This window comes from Bidens hawaiensis, unplaced genomic scaffold, assembly GCF_021521415.1.
Source record: "Bidens hawaiensis isolate Kalapana, Puna unplaced genomic scaffold, B.hawaiensis_p1.1 tig00005637_1, whole genome shotgun sequence".
NCBI lineage: Eukaryota > Viridiplantae > Streptophyta > Magnoliopsida > Asterales > Asteraceae > Bidens > Bidens hawaiensis.
Window position 1 is genome coordinate 2,283 of NW_027491366.1, and position 20,374 is coordinate 22,656.

Sequence of the window (20,374 nt, forward strand, 5' to 3'; positions counted from 1 at the left end):
ATCAAATGAAACGAACTTTATTTGACTCGCCCAAAACGGCAATTAACAGAACCGCCTAACCAAAAAACACCAAACCAACTGTAACGAGAACCAGTCAGTTATGAAATCATCAACAACCCATATCACTGAAGCATAACCTTTGGCAAACCATGTAATGTTCATAACGTTTAGCAAACCATGTAAAAGATTTACGCAATTTACTGAAACATTAATAGCATGTACATATTGTAACCAGGCAAACCAGAAAATCTGTGTGCACATGCTAGATGATTAGTTTTATTAGCAAAACTCATTTGAAGTATGAAGTACAAAACAACTTGTACTGGTTGATATACAACAATAAATAATCATGTTAACAAACTATAACTCAAATTCATGCAAACCAAACTTTTACACCTACCTTTAATTCCACATATACCCCTCTTCCTTTGCTGAAATTACGCAACACCTACAGCTTCCTTATGTGTATTACACCTGCATATTATATGAATATCATCATGACATGAAAAGGTTAAGCATTAATGTTCATGAGACAATAAACATGCCTTGTTTGCATATGAGGGATGAAAAACCATAGAAACAGACCAAACATCTAAACCGAAGTTTGAGATCCAAACGATTCAGTTAAAGATTTGGTCTTCACACTTTGGCGGTTTAAATGTTTAATGGTTTGGTTTGGTTTGGTTTGGTTTGAAACTTGGATTACACAGGAACAACCGTTTAACCTTATTAGACATAATTATTTCATTTTTGAAATGTCTAGTTATATGCGTTATAATCATAAACCTTCTTTATCATTTTAACCTTAATTTTTAACACAAAAAATGATTTAGTAAAGAACTAAACATTATCGATTCAAAACGCCAAAACCGAACCATTAAACGCCAAAATGGTAAAACTGTCCATTCTAGCTGACCCACCCAACCTGTCAGGTTTGATTTGTTCTTTTCTCGAAACCGTAATTAGCGTTCAGCACAAAATTTTCATCAAAACCAGACTGTGAACACGCCTACTTGTATATTGGCTAGACATTTAATAGATCAAAACATAATTGTAAACTTACTTATTGCAGTGAGATCAAGATGCATAGTTGTGATTATCACAGTTAGTGCACATCCAATCTCCGTCACGCCATTGCTTTGCTCTAACAAATTACAGCATAACACAAGTATCAGAAAACTCTTCAAAGAATACATCAAACAGCCTTTATAACTCAAGGTTATATATCATTTTAAGAAACATGAAGATTTAACATAAGATAAAACTTTATTAAAAACTTACCCTTTTCCAGGAAGCGTTGGCATAGTCATTATCTGAGGCAATTGCAGATTAAGTTGTGAATGCTGCACTGCTGTTGAAGCTCCATCAGGATAGAGCTGTAAAAGACTAGCTGTTTGATTTGCAGCAGAACTGGCCATCTGAAAAGGTGTCAAATATGAAGAACTTGATATCTGCCCAGGTAGCTGATAAGCCTGCTGAAGGCCCAAAGTCTGTATATTGAAAATTTAAGGTGGCGTAAACGTAAAGTATCTCATACTTATAAAGCAGAATGAAACTTATAACCATGGTTATTAAGTAGAACATTACCTGGCCAGCATTCAGTCGTTTGTTATCCCAATCTTGAACAGGGTCTTCAGATGCTAAACGTTTTGTTCCCAATGCTAGAGTTCAAAAGTAAATAATATAACTGGTAAGTGACTTACTCTAGAAATGAGTCTAATCAGACAAGGTACATGCTAACACCACAACAAACTGTCTAATCACATCTATGGCAGTTGTACCAACAGCTAATCAGTATGCAACCAATACAGAAGCAGTACAGGTGGCAATTTTGACACATTTATTATAAAAGGGCCGGTTTGGAGAGTGTTTTATTTCAAATGGATAAAAAGAAAAAGAAAACTGGCTAAAAAGTAACTGTTCAAATAGATCAAACGCATACAGCTTTGCAGATAAATTTATTGCAAGCTCGATTATTATTGCTTATGTATTCACAACTAATATTATTTATATTTAAAAAGTCCGTATAGATACAACAACAATGTAATTACCCTGTTGACCCGGAATCAAGATACGCAAACTCACAAACACGATATCAACTTGAACAATGATCGATTTTTTTAATAATATAATCAAACCAAAATAATGTGCATTAAACCATAACCCTATCCAAATATACAATTCACAAAACCTAAACCAGCTAAGACTCCACTTATCAACTAATCTTAGAAAAAACAACAAACATAACTAACTCAAACAACTCGATATACTTAAAAAATTGAACTAATCTCCTCAAACTTAAACTTTAATACTTAACCTTTATCAAGATTAAGGAGATGACTGTTGGGTAAATCTTGATCAAGGTTAACAAAACTAGTGTTGGAGTTTTGAGTCGATTACTTTAGTTATTTCAGTTTATCAAGTTGTTTATATTGGCTATGTTTATCGGGTTTTTTTTCCTTTCTAAAACTAGTTTGTAACCGTCTGGTCATAACTGGTTTAGATTTGAAGTCTAGTATACATAGTATGACATGGTTAATGGTTTGATGTGTAATTTATTTCTACTGAATTATACTTTGAACTTAATTTTAGAAGCAAGCAGCATCTCTGCAGTAAACATACAGTGGAGTTTTTTAAGTATAATAAAAAAAGTCAAAGAAGATGTTCTGTCACAAGTTATTACCTGGAGGCATTGAAGCATTGCATTTTTTGCACTGTAAATTCAACAAAAGCTAAATCAGAACAATAATAACAGAAATATGTATTCATTTAGAAACAAATATTCACTTCCGTACCTGCGCTCGAGAAGAATAATTATGAAAACCGCATGTACAGATCCAGTCACCATTGCGCCATCCTTTTGAACCAATAACCTGGCTGACTTGGTTCGCATACGGGACTGCATTAGTGGGACCCAAAGGCCAGGTAGGAGCCTGTTGACCTCCAAACTTATCTGGGCCTCCTAGAAGCCAATTAGGGTTTAGAGGTAGAGGATGTTGAAGAGCTCCATTTCCAAGATTCAACCTTTGGTGTTGTACCCTGGCAATATAATGTGGATGAGTTTGCAGAGAAGCCCCGGGAATTGCAAGTGCTGGCATAGCTGCTAACTCCTTTGGTTGTCCACACTTTTTGCACTTTTCTCGTGAGGCATAATTGTTGTTAGTGCAGCCTATTTTGATCCATCGCCACACACACCAACCCATAATGCAGCCAAGTAAAGGAATACAAACCCAAGGTTACACACGCCAATCACACAAAAACACAAACCACTCAACCAGAATGACTCCCTTCGTTTTAAATATTATTAAAACTAAAAAATAAAAAAACACCCGTTCAAAAGCAAGCTGCTTTAAAAAACAAAAGTCTATGGTTTGCCACTTCACCATTTAAGTTGTGTATCTAATAATCCATCCAAAATAAACAAAATCCTTGTTTCATAATAACATTCGGTTGTTCTGGCATCTAAAGAACTGAATCACTAATTACTTGTTCACCATCGAATAGCGGTCAAGAACCAATATTCGAGATATCGGTTATCACGGTGGGATATCAATAACTTTACTATCATGCAGAATTTATATATATATATATATATATATATATAACAATTTAACACTAACAATTCAGTATACTATCCTAACATTAACAAATTAACCTTTTGCAACTTACTAACAATTGTAAGAAGTAGAGACTGATTAAGACTTAAAACACTAAACATTAAGTTAAACACTTAAATGGACCGATATAGTGTTCATAGTTCACCACAGAAGATTAATTATTCAGATATAGAAGCTTAAATTATCATAAATAAAGCATAAGAAAGCAATATTTACTTCTAATCTTATCCTTTTAAGACTTAATTCGATAAACCCACTTGCAAATTCAAATTTCCTATAACCCTAACACAAACAAATCGCGTTAAAGTTCAAAATAATAATAATTTTAATGTTAATAATAATAATAATCCTGAACGTACCGGTACAGATCCAGTCACCAATCCTCGGCAACCATTTGGAATCAGCAGGCGTTTTCGAATCAACGAGCAAGCGAGGCTGCTTACAGCGGTTACAGAAAGATCTAAAGGCGTAGTTTCTATTTTCACAGCCACCACACTCCCAGTCTCCTTCTTTTCCTACGCCTCCTCCCATTAATATTATTATTATTATTCGCCGGAGATGGGTTTCAAGTTTCCGGCATCCTCGTCGGCGCCAAAAAAAGGGGTTTTGAAGGCAAAGCAAAGGATTGATTTGGTCGAGTGAATAGGTTTTTGGAAACTCTTATTTTCATCACTATGGGTTTCAAAGTTGCCTACTTTGGTCCTTTAAGTTTTCAATTCCTGACTCATCAATATTCATTGGAATGCGACTATGACAATAAACATGATCTTTACTTAACCAAGAGTTTGGTCGGGAATTGGACCGTCTTAAGCCCAACAAAAAATTCTTTATCTGGGGTCAACCGACGCCTCTCTTCTCTGGATCCACTCTTGGAATTGGATTTGACAACACGGGGGCAACCATTGAGACGGAGATTAATGTGATTCGCCCTACCATGTTTTGACGTGGATGAATCTCATTATCTCGGTCCAAATATAAAAACGGTGTAGATTCTACACGTGTGCTCTATAGGTTTTATATTTAGTAAAGTATGGATATCTTTAGTTTATTGTTTATATAACTACATATCTCTTTGAGTTTGAAATATTCTTGTGATACCTATCGAAGTTTTACTCGAACAATTTACAAAGAAAACAAGAACAAATTTCGACCAGATATCTGGTTTATAGTTTCCAGTTTATATGGGGGCAGAACCAACATAAAAATTTAGACATCTATGTCATGGAAAATTCATCGGTGTAAAACTATATCACGAAACTTAGTTACCATTAGATTAGACCAACTAGCAAATATTTGTTGCTCACACTCAGTTACCAGTGATTATACTAAAATGATCATGATGATATTAAAATCATCAACATATTCGTTAGATTTTCTTTTTTATGTACAAACTATTATAATTGATAAAAATGAGAAATTTTCTTTTGGTTGCTTTCTTCAATAAACTCTATATTTATCATATAGTACGAGTGGGCAAACGATTGATATGAGACAGGATTGGAACAAGCCAACCAAAACCACTTAGGCTAGTCCAAAACTAGATTTAATATGTTTAGTCAAATTTAGACCAACTTAATTATCCACTAATACACTACTAAATAAATATTACCTACTCACACTCATGTCATTATTGAAGAGAATCCATTGGTGAAGGTTTGTAGCTAATTCGGGCCTGGAATTACCAATGAATTACAGAGGGATGTCACCAAGCGATTACTGATATACACAATAGCGAGGGATTATCGATGGGTACTCATCCTCTAATAGGCGGCAAATCTTCTCCAATGAAGCCAATATGATTATCGACAGTTCACTAAGGATTACTTTCGTCGGTAACCATATTCCAAATAAATAAAATGAAGAAAAATTATCTATATTTTTCTAGAAGTTTAATATTAAGTATGAAATATGGAAATTATGTTAGGGATAAGATCCAATACAAATAAAACTAAAGTAATTAATATAAAAATAACTAAAGTAATTATTATTACTTTATAGTTTTGAACTAAAGTAAATATTACACTACAAAAACAAAGTAAAACAATAATAATAATTACTATAATTTAAAAGTTGTACTTTAATAATAATTATTCTAATACTAGCATAATTACTCTAGTTATTTATGCGCTTATCACGTTAACAATTGTTTATATGTGATCCATACACATTAACTCAACCCTGAAAATGTAATACAAAGTATGAAATTAATTTTAAAAAAGTGTAGAATTTAAAATTAAATCAAAATAAACTCAAATGACAATGTTGTCATGCTCATTTTTAGCCCACCTTTCGTGACGATAGACTCTGGTTAATGGTATCTTCAAAAATCACAATGCATCTTACAACACGGTATTTAGAGGCTCCAAGCCCGAAGAAAGCTCAACGAGAACCTCTCGGTTTGTGGTGTCTAGGATCCTCATACAGGGTCATTAAGGTTCCTCATAATTGTAGCGAGTCTTTGTATTTGTCCACGGAAACGATTTAACTTAACTTAGTAAAATCTTACAATGCATAATTATTCACATGGGTACTCAATGGTTGTTATAATTCTCCCACTCCAACCCTCACACACTTAAGTATAAACACTTCTCAAGTCTAATATGTAGCTGTATAATGACAGGAGACCTATTTACTAAAGTGAAAACATGGTCCTACTGAGAAATATATAACCACAGCCTTTAAGGACATATGCATCATATTGCACAGTGAGTGTTCATAGCTTATAAACATACACCAAACATGTCATATTATACCTACGACAATTGTCGTCGCTATAGGGTATGCCGCATCTAAACAGATTTCTTGTAGTGCCAACTAGCTTGTGTACCATTTCAAGTCCATCCGACTCATATAGTTTTGAACTCAAACTCGAATTGATTCGGGTTTGACCTAGCTCAACTTACTCATTGAACCACCCTATCAATCATATAAAACTATTATGTTTTTGTCAACTCCTAAAAGATTTAAGATTTAAGTTACTAATATGATCAAGGAACAACTAAAATTCTTGGAAGCTAATAACTGGTTGGATTCTTTTGGTTGCTGTTGTACGTTAGTGTAAATCTTATGTAAGTACGGAGGGTTAATTGCCGTACTTACAAACTCAAGGTTTTTTGAGATGGTTTTATCCTAGCTTGAGTCTAATAAAGATCCGTATAGGTTTAGGATTAGAGGGCTCTAAATATGAGTTATTTGTAATCAAGTTAATCATCACAATCAATAATACAGACAAGAATTAGACTTAAACCTGATTTGCCATTTAACTCTTTCAACAGTCAAGGTCGCTATATAAAACATTTAGCACCAAATCTAGATTAATCATATGATCAGTGACCGATCTCATAAAATCTGTAAATCAATTGAATTAACAAATCTCTAAAAACTAAAATGTAACTATTCTGGAGGATCCCACATCATGTTGTCGTTGATATAAGATCAAATCCTTTATTTGAAATAATTCAAAAGAGGCACATTTGGTTCTGATTCACTTTCTAGGGGTTTTCATATATGTTTATTATTTGATTGAAACTGCATTAAGAAAACTGAAGAACAATCAAAATGATTGAAGATGAGTTTCATCATTAGAAGATGGAATGTTGATCAATTCTTCATGTATATAATAGAAAACATGAATATTATGATAAACCTACAACTAAAACATACCTATCACAGCAGAGAGAGAAGCCACGGCTGATGAGAACGATCCAGACGACATGACAGTCAGCTTGGTCGGGTTCCCCTTTAGGATGTATATTAGTGATGGGGATTAGTGTTCTTGAGAAACCGAATAATATAGAGGGAGAGAGGGTCACGAATTTATGTGAGGGTTAGGTTATGTTCAATGATGTTAATTAGTCTCTCCATGTATTTATGTACACCCAAGGGGAAATCCTTGATTAGCAAGAAAAGGTAATTTGGTCCATCAACAATTACCTAGCTAATATAATAATAAGGTATAATTAATTAACTTTGATCTATTATTATATAAATGATCATGTAGGCCATACATGTAGGGACGGATGTAGCATATACTTAGGGGTAGCATTCGCTACCCCTCAACTTTTCATCGGCAGTGTAAATATTTTTTCGTTTTGGGTCATTTTCGTATTTCGCTACCCCTGAAAAAATATTATGTTACCCCTATTTGTTTAAAGGTCAACTAATTTAAAAGTTCAAATTAGATAAATCACAAACAAATTTATAGCCCAAAGCAAATAAAAACAACTAATCTTTTTTTTTCTTTTGCTTAAACTAGAAACATTAAACATAAACAAACTTAAATATAAACATGCTCAACAAAATCATCATTTTTTAAAAGTTCAAATCAAATAAAGCCCAAACAAAGTTTATAGCCTAAAGCAAATAGAAACCATTAACCTTTTTTTCCTTTTGTTTAAACGAGAAACATGAAACAGATCACACTCAACAAAATCATCATTTTGAGGTTAAAATTTTTAATACGGTTTTGGATATACAAATTCAAGAACTTGAAAATAGATTTAGTGAAACTAGTTTGTTAGAAAATATGTTTGGTTTAAATCTTGAGATTTGTTTTCCAAGTTTGACATATCTAAGATAGTGGCATTTTCGAAAATGTATCCGAATGATTTTAGTAATGAAGAAAAATGGTGTATTTCGGGTGATTGTACGACTTTATATCACACTTTAAAGGAAGATGATAAATTTGCAAAATTAGGTAAATGTGTGATCTTGCTCGTGTAATGGTGGAAACCGGAAAGCACACTACTTTCTTTTGGCTTATCGAATATTAAAGCTAGCGTTGGTTTTACCGATCGCAACTGTAACCGTTGAAATATATTTTTCTAAAATGAAAGTTTATCAATATGGGTTTGCGTAAGCGAATGCGTGTTGAGTATTTGAACAATGCTTTAATTTGTGTAATCGAAAGAGAAACGTTCGATAAAGTAAATGAAGATGATGTAATGGTACGATTTTAAGCTTTAAAAAACCTAATAGGAGAAATTTTCACCATATGTATCATTTTTCTATTTTTGTTTCGTTTACGTTGTATGAAATACGAATAAAAAATTGAACGCTACCCCTAAGATTTATGTCTAGATCCGCTACTGAAATATACATATCCATATATTTATTCTTACATGGAAAAATGAAAAGTTTCGATGATTACACATAGGCTGGTTCTATTTTGTAAATGTTCTATATTAGGGTTATAACATATATGGTATATCCATCTTGTTAGAAACTGATGCAAACACTACTTACAACGTACTATTTCTATATATATGCAAGTTAAATGTAAGTCGATGATTCAAATATAGGCTTATATATGCATGGATATGTTGTTGTCATGTTTATCAAAATAGTTGAAACTTTATTAAGAATAATTTAATTGATTAACATCATTATGTTTGAATCCGTAATGATGTTTCACAAAAGGTTAATAATATATATCAATATAAATTAATAAAAGAAACACTTATAATTATAATATGCCACATATGACATGAGAAAACATTGAATTCTAATGTTTTCTCAAGGGTGCATTACCACCAGCATACGAGAAGAAGAGAAGAATGTTAAGGAATTACAATGATTTTGTTCATATAAATTAATTAACACGACAAATCATAGTAAAGCAACTTATGATCAAGGTCATATTGGGATGATCGAATGATGGTTTTGATCATCCCATGACCGAGAAGAGCGACCGGAAGTCCTCTTCAGGACAAGGAATGGTTAACCCCATTCCATGGTCAAACCCAAACTCTTCCTCGGCTTGTTGTAGCAAGCTTTGGAAGGCTTTATGATGCAGCCATGAAATGGGCACAATGTATCGGCGTCTTGTTTCTCCAACATAAACAACAAAGTGTCCTTTAGGGACGTCGGTCGGGTAGCCAGTGTTTGTGCATTTCTTGATGATTTTCTTGAGGGATACTAGTTGTGTTTGTTTGTTGTGTGGTTTTCTAAGACCCATTATATATGGATATGTTTGGTCGATGAGAAAGGGTTGAAGATAAGGCGGTGATGCGGTGGCGGTGACTTCATGGAAGAAGGTTTTTATAAGCAAGATTGAGGGGCAAAAGCATGTGAAAGGGAGGACCGCAGGTGGTAATTAAGCATGGTGTTTCTTGAGATGGTCATACGTTCATATCCTTAATTTAGGCTAGCTGGTAACCCTACCTTGCTACCTTTGTCTAGGACGTCATGACCCTGGGGACCGATTCCATTTATGTCTATATTGGCCCTAAATATCGACCTAAAAAGATCGATTGACGACTAGGTAAACAATTACTGATGGTTATGTGACGAAATCTAGCCTGCACTCGGTGAAAGTCATCTGATTTGTAGTTAGAAACACATGCATGACAAATCTAACAAAAAAATGATACTTGTTAATAGATCTGTAAGAGTATTATTCCGATAGATAATTCTTCTATAGATTTCATTAATATCCGAGGTCACTAGTTTATCCTCATCTATATGATAGATTGGTCTCAACTCAGGAGGAAGAACTGGTAATAGACACAAAACCATCCATTTTGGTTCTATATTTGTTCGAATAAAATGTTTAGCCAATTCCATGCGTCTAAGCAAAAAATCTTTTCTTCTTCCAACTTTTCTATAGAGTAAAAAATGAAAATCACCAACTTGATGCTTAGTTCAAGTATAATCATATTTGATTATCTACTAAAATCGCCTATGAAGAAAAAAAATATGAAAAAGCAAGCAATAAGTCAAATACTGAATCGGTTAGGTTTGTTTTCAGGTTGATGTTTTAGCTATGTATCATTAGTTATTATTACTATATTATTATTATTTTCTTTTTTGACAACATGATTTATTAAAACTGAATCTAGCAAGTTACGGGAGCATATGCATCCTTACTTACATTACTCATTATTGTACGTATGTATGCATATATGTATGTATACAATTGTTACATACACGCCTAGCTATCAATTAACAAATGACAAATTCGTTCACATTTCTATCACATAATAATATGGTTAGTTGATGTCACATATCAAAATCCATAAAGGTTTGAAATCAACATCTATTAAACATAGGTTTTGCGAGAAGACACTAAAGGAGGTTCACTGATGTACAAGTCGATGGTAATACTTCAAAAAGTTTTTTGGAATCCGTATAGTATGTCGTAGTTAATGACTCATTAGAAACAATTACGGTAAATCTTACAAAAGTTGTATTTTATCCACGTGTAAGTTATGTCGATAATATGTCGCAAATGAGATTACCCATAACTGTTTCCTAACGCTCTTCCACTGGTACATGCCTTTACCGACGAATTGCCAATGAAATATTTGGACATCCATTATACTCTTTTAGTTATTAAACCATATATAGTGGAGCATTATTAATTAACAAAAAGTATTGTCACGTCATAACTACCACCCACGAAGCAATCATTAACCAACTCATCAAATTTTTAATAGAGGGCCTTAACTAACCAACACCCCAATTATTATTTAATATTTTTATTATATATAAAATTTAAGAAAATGAGTTAATTGGTTTAGAAATGAGTTTGCCCCCACACCATTGCCCTTGGCGCCATTACCCAGTTAATTAGCACCCAAATGGGCAATTGTTTGGTGCCCACTTTACATCAAATGTAATGGTTTAACATGTTTAAGTTGGGTTAGGTAGAAGGGAGTGACTACCTCACTACAGTTAGTCTTAGTACAAATCGCTTATCAAGGTTTGAAATCAAAATCCCTGCAGGGTCGCTACATGGATTCGGAGGTAAGGGATCGGGAGATGAGAATACCTCGGTGGCCGGTTTGAGTAATAGTGGCCGACTATGGCTTCCATGTTCTTCCCGTGAGTTTGTAAATAGGCATGTTTATTCTTTTGCGTAAACACTAGACGTATAGTAAATATGTAAAAAACTATAAGTCTATAACCATTTTTAATTTCCTAAAATACACTCCCAAAATCGTGCATGGGATACATATGGTGGAGCCAAAAGTTATATAGCAATCACGAGGGTACAAAAAGTGGCTAAGGATTGTAAGGCATTTTGAACTTGTGGCCCTTCATTTCATCTTATACACGGACTTGACTAAATTTATGTCCCACTTTTATTGCAATCTCAGTGACTAAAATACATACAAAGACGCGTCCACGGATATATAGGGCTGTCACTTTTACCCGAAACCCGAAAAAACACGTACCCGAATCCGAACTAACCTGACCCGAAAAAACCTGAACCCGAGAAAAGATTAACCCGAACCCGAACCGAAGTAATTCGGGTTGATTCTCGGGTTTGATTTATAAGTTTCGGGTCAACCCGAATAAACTTTTTAGTTTTGAAATTAAATATATTTTTAGGTATAAATGACTTAGTCTTATCCACTAACGTTATCCGAATCTGGTCCTAATCGATTGTTTATTGTTAATTTATGTATTCTGTTTATTACAAATAGCAACTGTAATCGAAAAATCAAATCACGCCCGATTGAAGACGATTATGGTTCGAGTTAGTTTTACTCTTCTTTTAGATTGTTTCATCAAATTATGTTGGTTTATTATTTAATTATTTGCATACGAGCAAAGAAGAATTGTTGTTTTAATTTTAGCATTGTAGTTTTTTTAATTTTTTTTTGTTTTTTGTTTTGTTTTCTTGGATACTCGAAACCTGATTAACCTAACCCGAAAAACCCATGAGAGATTTGGGTTGGGTTTCGGGTTAAGATTTAAAACTTTGAAACCCGAAGAACCCGACCTAAAAAACCCGAAACCCGAAGAACACCCCTACAGATATGCATCATAAACAAAGTATATTGTACAAAGACTCAAACAAAGTATAATGTACAAAGATTAAGTGGTGGATCTAAATCAAAATCTCATAGGTAACGTTTAAAAAATAATTTAGTGTATTTCATACAATAGAGAAATACTTTTTTTTTGAACTTGATATTGGACCGATATCATCATTTGGAATTTTCGTTTCAAAAGATTGCTAATATGACTTTGTCGTTTTATTTTCCAGATTCCCTAATTTTAGGAGAAACAAAATTTAAACCATAAATTTATAATAATTCCTATTTACACATTGTTTTGGTCAAAAATCACCGAAGCAATAATTAAATAATTTCGTTAAGTGTGGTAGAGTGTTCTTTAACAATAAGGTAAGCAAATGCGGTAAAAGTAAAGGGGTTGACACAACGATATAGCGAGGAAAACCTAGGATCCTGGTGGGGATTTTCGGGAAAAACCTCTGGAGGGGAAAACTAACCCCTGCCTCAATTTATTAATGTAGAAAGTAGTTTACAACTCGTTAACTGATTGAGAACAAAAGCTAGATACAAGTATGTGTGTTGTGAGTGCAAAGAGTGGGTCCCGTTACGTTCTCAATAGCCACATTATATAGAAATAAAAAATAACTAAAATTCCTATAATTCTATAATTCCAGGAACCCTAGCCGCCATGATCATTTAACGGCTTAGTTTTCATCCCACGTGTATTTCAGCTGCTTCTCCGAGCTTTTAGGTAAAATGAGTCAGCTAGCCATTGTAGGCCATTATATCTTTGAGTAGCCTGCAATCATAACATAAATAAAACAAATATAGTCGGTTAGTTCAGGATCCTGCAGCTAGTTGGGAATCCAAGCTATCAGGATAATCTTCAGGATCACGCTAGGGATAAATTGACACCTAACACACATAAACCCTAAATCCCTAATTAATTCCAATTTTCAATTTACGTTATGTAACATCGAGAAAATTTCAAGTTCAAATTATAAACTTTTTAAAGTTAAGGGACCAAATTTGCCAAATTTCCAAACCTTAGGGTTTAAAACGAAAATTCTGTTTTCTTGTCCTGTCGCGATACGCGACGGGACAAAGGACAAGCCCATCGCGTATCGCGATGAGGCTTGGTCAAAGGTTCTAGATGGAGTCAACAGCGATACGTGATCGCTGTTGAGCCAACTTCATCGCGTATCGCGATGACGTGGCCTGACACCTCTGGCACAAGAGCTGCCACGTGTCCACACGTGGCACACCGTCTGCCACGTGTCCGAACACGTGGCCACACGTGGCATGTCGTCCTCCACGTGTCCACACGTGGCACACCGTCTGCCACGTGGCGACACGTGGCAGACCTACGTTGTGACTGGCGCCCAAGAGGCCGTCGCGTACCGCGATGGGACTCAAGGTTTTGTCTATAAATAGCAGGTCCGGGATTCATCACAACTCACACCAAAATCTATATCCCACTCTCTCTATAGCATCTCTCTAAACTCCGAAAATCCGACCCACGACCCACCTCGATAAACGTGCCATAATACCTCGATTTTCGTGTCTCGATTCCTCGATTTCCGTTCCAACGTTATCCCGAAGTTTGTGCCACCCTCCACCCCATACCAAGAAGGCGTTTGTCATAAGATGGCGAAAGGGCTTGAAAGACGTGACGACAAGTGTTGACGTTGGGTGTTTATTCGTTTGGCGTATCAAAAGAAAGGTGACGCGATCAAGAAGTCAAAAGAGATCAAGTGGCATTGGAGTGCTACTCAAATCATTAGAATTTATAAAAGCCAAACAAAGGTAGGTTTACTAGCCAAATGAATATAATAATGAAATATTATAAGGCTTAAACCTTAAGTCGAGGTTATACTCGATACCTCGATAAAAGAAAAGAAAACATAAAAAAGAAAGAATAAAAGATATGTTGTGATAGATAAATATATATATGTGTGCAAGTATATATATTCTTTGTTATGAAAATATTTTTTAAGTAATAATGAGTATTCTTAAATAATAAAATAAAAGAATACGTTTCTTGGAGAAGAAGAAACTTAGGGTTTTATAAATAAAATAAAGGTTTATAATTACTTTTAAACTAAAGGTTTTCAAGTAAAAGATATCTATGAACTAAAGGTTCATCGAGGTAGAGTTATAAAATAAGACTAAAGGTCTTAAGCCGGATTGTATATCCGACTAACAAATGGTTATACTCGTACTATAGGTGCAAGATAGCAAGGGAAAGACCCTCGGACGGTGTTGAAGCCGATCCCAAAGCGATAAGGTGAATACGCCCCCAAACTTTTAAACTTGTTTCAAAATGAGTCAAACATGTTATATGAAAATGATTACAAGGGACTACGTGTCCCTAAAACCATTATAAATGAAAGTATAAACCTAGCCCTCAGGTTGTGGTATACGTGTGTCTGGATCCTTACATATGTGGTAGTACGCGATGGGCACATCGCATCACCCTGATCGTAGGACGCTTTCCCGCGGGAAGTACGATCATTGTGTATACTTACGGGTACTTAACTAAGTCGAACGCTGCGGTGTTTGCTGAGGTGACCTAGAGTACAGACTTGAATTTATAAATGTGTTATTTAACTTTGTTATTCCTAAGTCACGATGGGCCGAGGCAGGCGTAGTCTCGAGGGTAATAAAGTAAAAGAAAATTTTTTAGCGTCAGCGTGTTCACCAGCATTCGTTGCTGGCGTATTTTATTTACATTTTGCAGGTGAACAAGATTAGCGCTTGGAATGTCGAAGTGCTGTTTATATATCCGATGGCTCGGATTTGTTTTGTATAAACTTAGAATATTAAATGATGGTTTTGTAAGCATAAAACAAATAATCTTTTGAACTTGATCGGGAATCTTTTAAAAATCCCGACTTATATATATGTAAATATTTATAAATTTAATCCACAAGTTTTACAAGTCTTCCGCTAATATAACGTAACTCTGATATATTTACAAATGTGGTACCAACATCGTCGTCACACTCCTAGGCCGTGTTTTGGGGTGTGACACGTTATCCAAATCTTATCTTAGTCTTCTAATAAACAAAAATAATGATGCTTAGGTGTCATAACCACATTCAATCCTACCCAAATTTTCCCATCTAATTTTCTAATGTCTCATCTCATTTATCCTAACTATCCATGTGTCATGAGTCAAAATCATTTTGGCAAAGAGGTTATAACTTAGAGAATTATGAGGAAAATTAGTTTATTAGTGTAAACCAAGCAACAAACAATATTATAAATAGGGTTAATAAGTTTTAATTGGTTTTGGGTTTTGACTTTTAATTTGGTTAGACTTTAAACTTTGGTTGACCTTTAGTTAGTTTGAGTTTTTAACTTTATAGGACTTTAAACAAATAAGAGTAACATTATATTTTTTAGGGACAACGAAATACGAAAAAAACAACCAAAAAAATAAAAATAAAAATTTGCACAACCAACAAAAAGTTGAAGGGCAATAGAGTACCCCTGGTTATACACCATGTTCGCCCATGAAAAGTCCCACAACTTTGGTTATCATTTCAAAAAAAAAATATTTTTTAGTATTTATTAATACTAGAAGAGTGTCTGTACGATGCAATAGGTCACACGAACACTAAGTTGTTCTAAATGGCCAAAAGTTAGTTAAAAATAAGGGACAAAGTTGTAAGTGGTATACGATATACCATTATATACATAAGATAAATAACCAACATATCGGTGTCACTGAAAATATATAACATAAAAACCAATATATCGGTTCCACTGTCACTGAAAATGCATGTGATACCACTTAAGTGTTTAAATGGAATAATATCTAGAATTAAGGTCATGTTTGCGATTGAGTTTGAAAAATGCTTATTGGCTTATGGACTTTTTCAAAAAGCCATTTTGAAAAGTCAGGATTTGGGGTTTTTGGAAAACTGCTTTTTAATCATTTCAAAAAGCTAAAATAAGAAAGTTTTTGGGATTGCCAAACACATTTAAACTTTTTGGCTTTTTAAAAACACCAATAAGACAATAAGCATTTTTCAAACTTAATCACAAATATGCTCTAAATACATACGATCTATTGCTATGGTGTGCTGGTTGTGTGAATGTTTAACTGTAACACCCTGGCTAAAGCGAAATACGCCCGAGTGTGACGTACAGATTGCTCAAAACACACGTGACACTATTAAGTGTCACACCCTCATTTAGGGCCTAGGAGTGCGACCCACAAGTTGGTATCGTGTTTGTAAATAATTCAGAGTTGCGTTATGTTGCGGAAGACTTATAAAACTTTAAGGATCAAAAGTGTAACATTTATATATTCAAAAGACGGGAATTATAAAACACCCGTTTAAGTTATTAACAAAAGATTATTTGTTTATGTTATACAAACCACCATTTTAATCTTATACAAAAATAATCCGAGCCATCGGATATTAGTACTTCGTCATTTCCAAGCTCTAGCTTTGTTCACCTACAAAATATAATAAAATACGTCAGCAACGAATGCTGGTGAACACGCTGACACAAAAATATTTCTTTTACTTTATTACCCCTCGAGACTATGCCTACCTCAGCCCAACGTGGCTTAGGAATAACAAAGTCAAATAACACATTATAAATATGAGTCTCTACTCTAGGTCACCTCAGCAAACACCGGAGCGTTCGACTTAGTTAAGTACCCGTAAATATACACATAAGGTCGTACTCCCTGCAGGAGAGCGTCCTACGACCAATGGTGGTGCGATCATGCCCATACATCGCATAGTACCACCTATGTAAGGATCCAGACATACGTATACCACAGCCTGAGGGCTATGTTTATACCCTTATTCATAACGGTTTTAGGAACACATAGTTCCTTGTAAACAATTTCAAATAACAAGTTTGACTCATTTTAAATAAGTAAAAGTTTGGGGGCGTATTCACCTTGTCTCTTTAGGATCGGCTTCACTCACCGTCCAAGGGTCCTTCCCGTTCTTTATCTCGCACCTATAGTACGAGTATAAATATTTGTTAGTCGGATACACGATCCGGCTTAAGACCTTTAGTCTTATATCTCAATCCTTGATTGAACCTTTAGTTCAATTCTTATTTACTTGAAAACCTTTAGTTTAAAAGTAATTTATAAACCTTTAGTTTATATTAAAAACCCTACGTTTCTTCTTCTCCAAGAAACGTAATCTTTCTCTTTTATTATTTAAGAATACTCTTTATTCATTAAATAATATTTCATAACAAATAATATTTACATATATACTTACACACATATATACGTATTCAACAATATTCATAATCACACTTTCATTTGTTTCTTTGTTATGTTTTCTTTTCTTTTCTTTTATCGAGGTATCGAGTATATCCTCGACTTAAGGCTTAAGCCTTTAATATAATATTGAATTATATTGAATTCGTTATTACGCCTAACCTTAGTGGCGTATAGAAACTCTAGAGAATTTGGGCAGCACTCAGACGCCGCTTTACTTTTCTCGATCAACTTTGATTTGCCAACTTCAACACTCGTCGGCACGTCTTTTGGGACTCTTTGCCATAACAACGCCTTCTTGATGAATGAGGGTGGAGGGTTGCACAAACATCGAGGAAACGATGGTACACAAACGAGAGTCAAGGCACGCTTAACGAGGAAATTGTTTATATGATTGTCGGGTTTTAGAGAGAAGCTAGTGAGAGAGTGAAAGCAGGTTTTGGATGTGAAAATATGAACACCCCATGGCTGCTATTTATAGGCGAAATTTTGGTCTCTATCGTGATACGCGATAGGTTCCTCAGCAAACCTATCGCGTATCGCGATATAGGTCTGCTGACTCACAGCGTAGACCTGCCATGTTTTGACACATGGCAGGCACCGCTCCACGTGGCAACACGTGGCAGCAATGTTGCCACGTGGTGACACGTGGCGATAACCAGTGCCACGTGGCACACGTTTCAACATGTGTCAGGTACCCCATCGCGATACGCGATGGGGCTTTCTTCTAACTCATCGCGTAGCGCGGTGGGTCAGGAAATCAGAATTTTCAATTTAAACCCTCAACTTTGGAATTTTGGCAAATTTAGTCCCTAGACTTTGGAAAGTTTACTTTTTGAACTCGAAATTTTCACATTGTTACATCCTCCCCACCTTGAAACAAATCTCGTCCTCGAGATTGCTTTACTCGAACAAGTGGGGGTATTTCTTTCTCATTTCTGATTCGAGTTCCCAAGTATATTCGGGCCCTCTACGCGAGTCCCATTTTACTTTCACTATTTTCAAAGTTCTTTTCTTTAACTTCTTTGTTTTCGAATCTTCAATTTGAATTGTACGTTCTTTAAGTTCTCATTTATTTCAACGTCTTTTAATGGCATAGCCAACGATTCATCGGTCAAACACTTACGCATATTCGAAACATGGAATACGTCATGTATCCCTTGCATTTCCTCAGGCAGTCGCAAACGGTATGCAACAGTGCTGATTCGTTCGAGTACCTTAAAAGGTCCAACGAATCGAGGACTTAATTTTCCTTTCTTACCGAAGCGAACAACGACTTTCCAAGGCGAGACTTTCAATAACACTTTGTCACCGACATTGAATTCTAACGGCTTACGACGAACATCGGCGTAACTCTTTTGGCGATCACGTGCCGTCTTAAGTCGTTCTCAGATTTGGATAACCTTATCGGTGGTTTCTTGGACAATCTCGGGTCCAGACAATTGATTGTCTCCGGTTTCAGACCAACACACGGGCGTTCTACATTTTCGACCATATAACGCCTCGAACGGTGCGGTTTGAATACTTGCGTGATAGCTATTATTATACGAAAATTCCATTAGGGCTAAGTGGTCATCCCAAGTTCCACCTAGATCGACCACGCAAGCGCGGAGCATATCTTCCAACGTTTGAATTGTCCTTTCGCTTTGCCCATCGGTTTGTGGATGATAAATAGTGCTAAGGTTTAACTTTGTACCGAGAGCTTGTTGGAAGCTTTTCCAGAAATGAGACGTAAAACGACTGTCTCGATCAGATATTATAGACAGTGGTACTCCATGCAAAGCGACAATGGTGTTTACATAGATACGTGCTAATCTATCCATAGAATACGATTCATTAATGGGTATAAAGTGTGCGGATTTTATCAATCGATCCACAATTACCCATATTGCATTGTGTTGTCGAGTCGTCTTCGGAATTTTTGTAATAAAGTCCATGGTAATTAACTCCCACTTCCATACGGGAAGCTCGGGTTGCTGAAGCAATCTCGAAGGCCTTTGGTGTTCAGCCTTGACTTTTAAGCAAGTTAAACATTTCGCCACATGCGAAGCGACATCCCTTTTCATCCCGTTCCACCAATAGTTCGTCTTTAGGTTGTGGTACATTTTATCACTTCCGGGAAGCATCATGTATTTCGACTTGTTAGCTTCGTTTAAGATTTTCTCACGCAAAACTCCAACGATTGGTACCCAAATCCTATTGTCGAGTCTAAGGATACCATCATCACCCTTGACTAGCGAGCCAATGGTGCCATTTCGTTTTTCGTCAAAGATTTTGTTTTCATTGATTGCTTGTGTTTGCGTGGATTTGATTTGCTCAAAGAGATCAATTTGAAGTTCTAGGCGCAAAGCTCGTACTCTTTTGGATTTTTCATGCTGTTTACGACTTAAGGCGTCGGCCACGACGTTGGCCTTGCCTTCATGATACACAATCTCACAATCATAGTCGTTAAGAGTCTCCATCCATCGCCCTTGGCGCATGTTGAGCTCTTTTTGATCAAAGATGTGTTTCAAGCTTTTGTGATCATTGTACACGGTAAATCGTACTCCATAGAGATAGTGCCTCCATATCTTAAGTGCAAAGATTATGGCGCCTAACTCTAGATCGTGAGTCATGTAATTCTTTTCGTGTACTTTTAATTGACGAGAGGCGTAAGCAATTACCTTCTTGCGTTGCATTAGTACGCATCCCAAACCCGAATGGGACGTGTCACTAAAGACTACAAATTCCTCAGTACCTTCTGGCAAAGC

The 20,374-nt window shown here is 35.4% G+C and overlaps 1 protein-coding gene and 1 pseudogene across 1 annotated transcript; both read right to left on the reverse strand.

The window, feature by feature from the left end:
* Positions 1 to 266: 266 nt before the first annotated feature.
* Positions 267 to 4,269, reverse strand: LOC143630262 (uncharacterized). Its single transcript, XM_077099323.1, has 7 exons — positions 3,977 to 4,269; positions 2,796 to 3,169; positions 2,684 to 2,714; positions 1,588 to 1,661; positions 1,282 to 1,490; positions 1,064 to 1,144; positions 267 to 474 (listed from the first exon to the last, which is right to left on the reverse strand). The coding sequence occupies exons 1-6, from the start codon at positions 4,146 to 4,148 to the stop codon at positions 1,078 to 1,080; spliced, it is 927 nt and encodes a 308-aa protein (XP_076955438.1). The 5' UTR covers positions 4,149 to 4,269; the 3' UTR covers positions 267 to 474; positions 1,064 to 1,077.
* Positions 4,270 to 9,282: 5,013 nt separating this feature from the next.
* On the reverse strand, positions 9,283 to 9,573 carry LOC143630263 (auxin-responsive protein SAUR50 pseudogene; annotated as a pseudogene).
* Positions 9,574 to 20,374: the final 10,801 nt, after the last annotated feature.

What these genes read in the sequence shown, in the direction of transcription:
- LOC143630262 (XM_077099323.1), bottom strand. Translation starts at nt 4,148, where the DNA reads ATGGGAGGAGGCGTAGGAAAAGAAGGAGACTGGGAGTGTGGTGGCTGT. An exon ending in TGGTGACTGGATCTGTACCG is followed by an intron (nt 3,170 to 3,976) that starts GTACGTTCAGGA and finishes GGATCAAAATAG; the next exon opens with GCTGCACTAACAACAATTAT. An exon ending in AACGACTGAATGCTGGCCAG is followed by an intron (nt 1,491 to 1,587) that starts GTAATGTTCTAC and finishes TTCAATATACAG; the next exon opens with ACTTTGGGCCTTCAGCAGGC.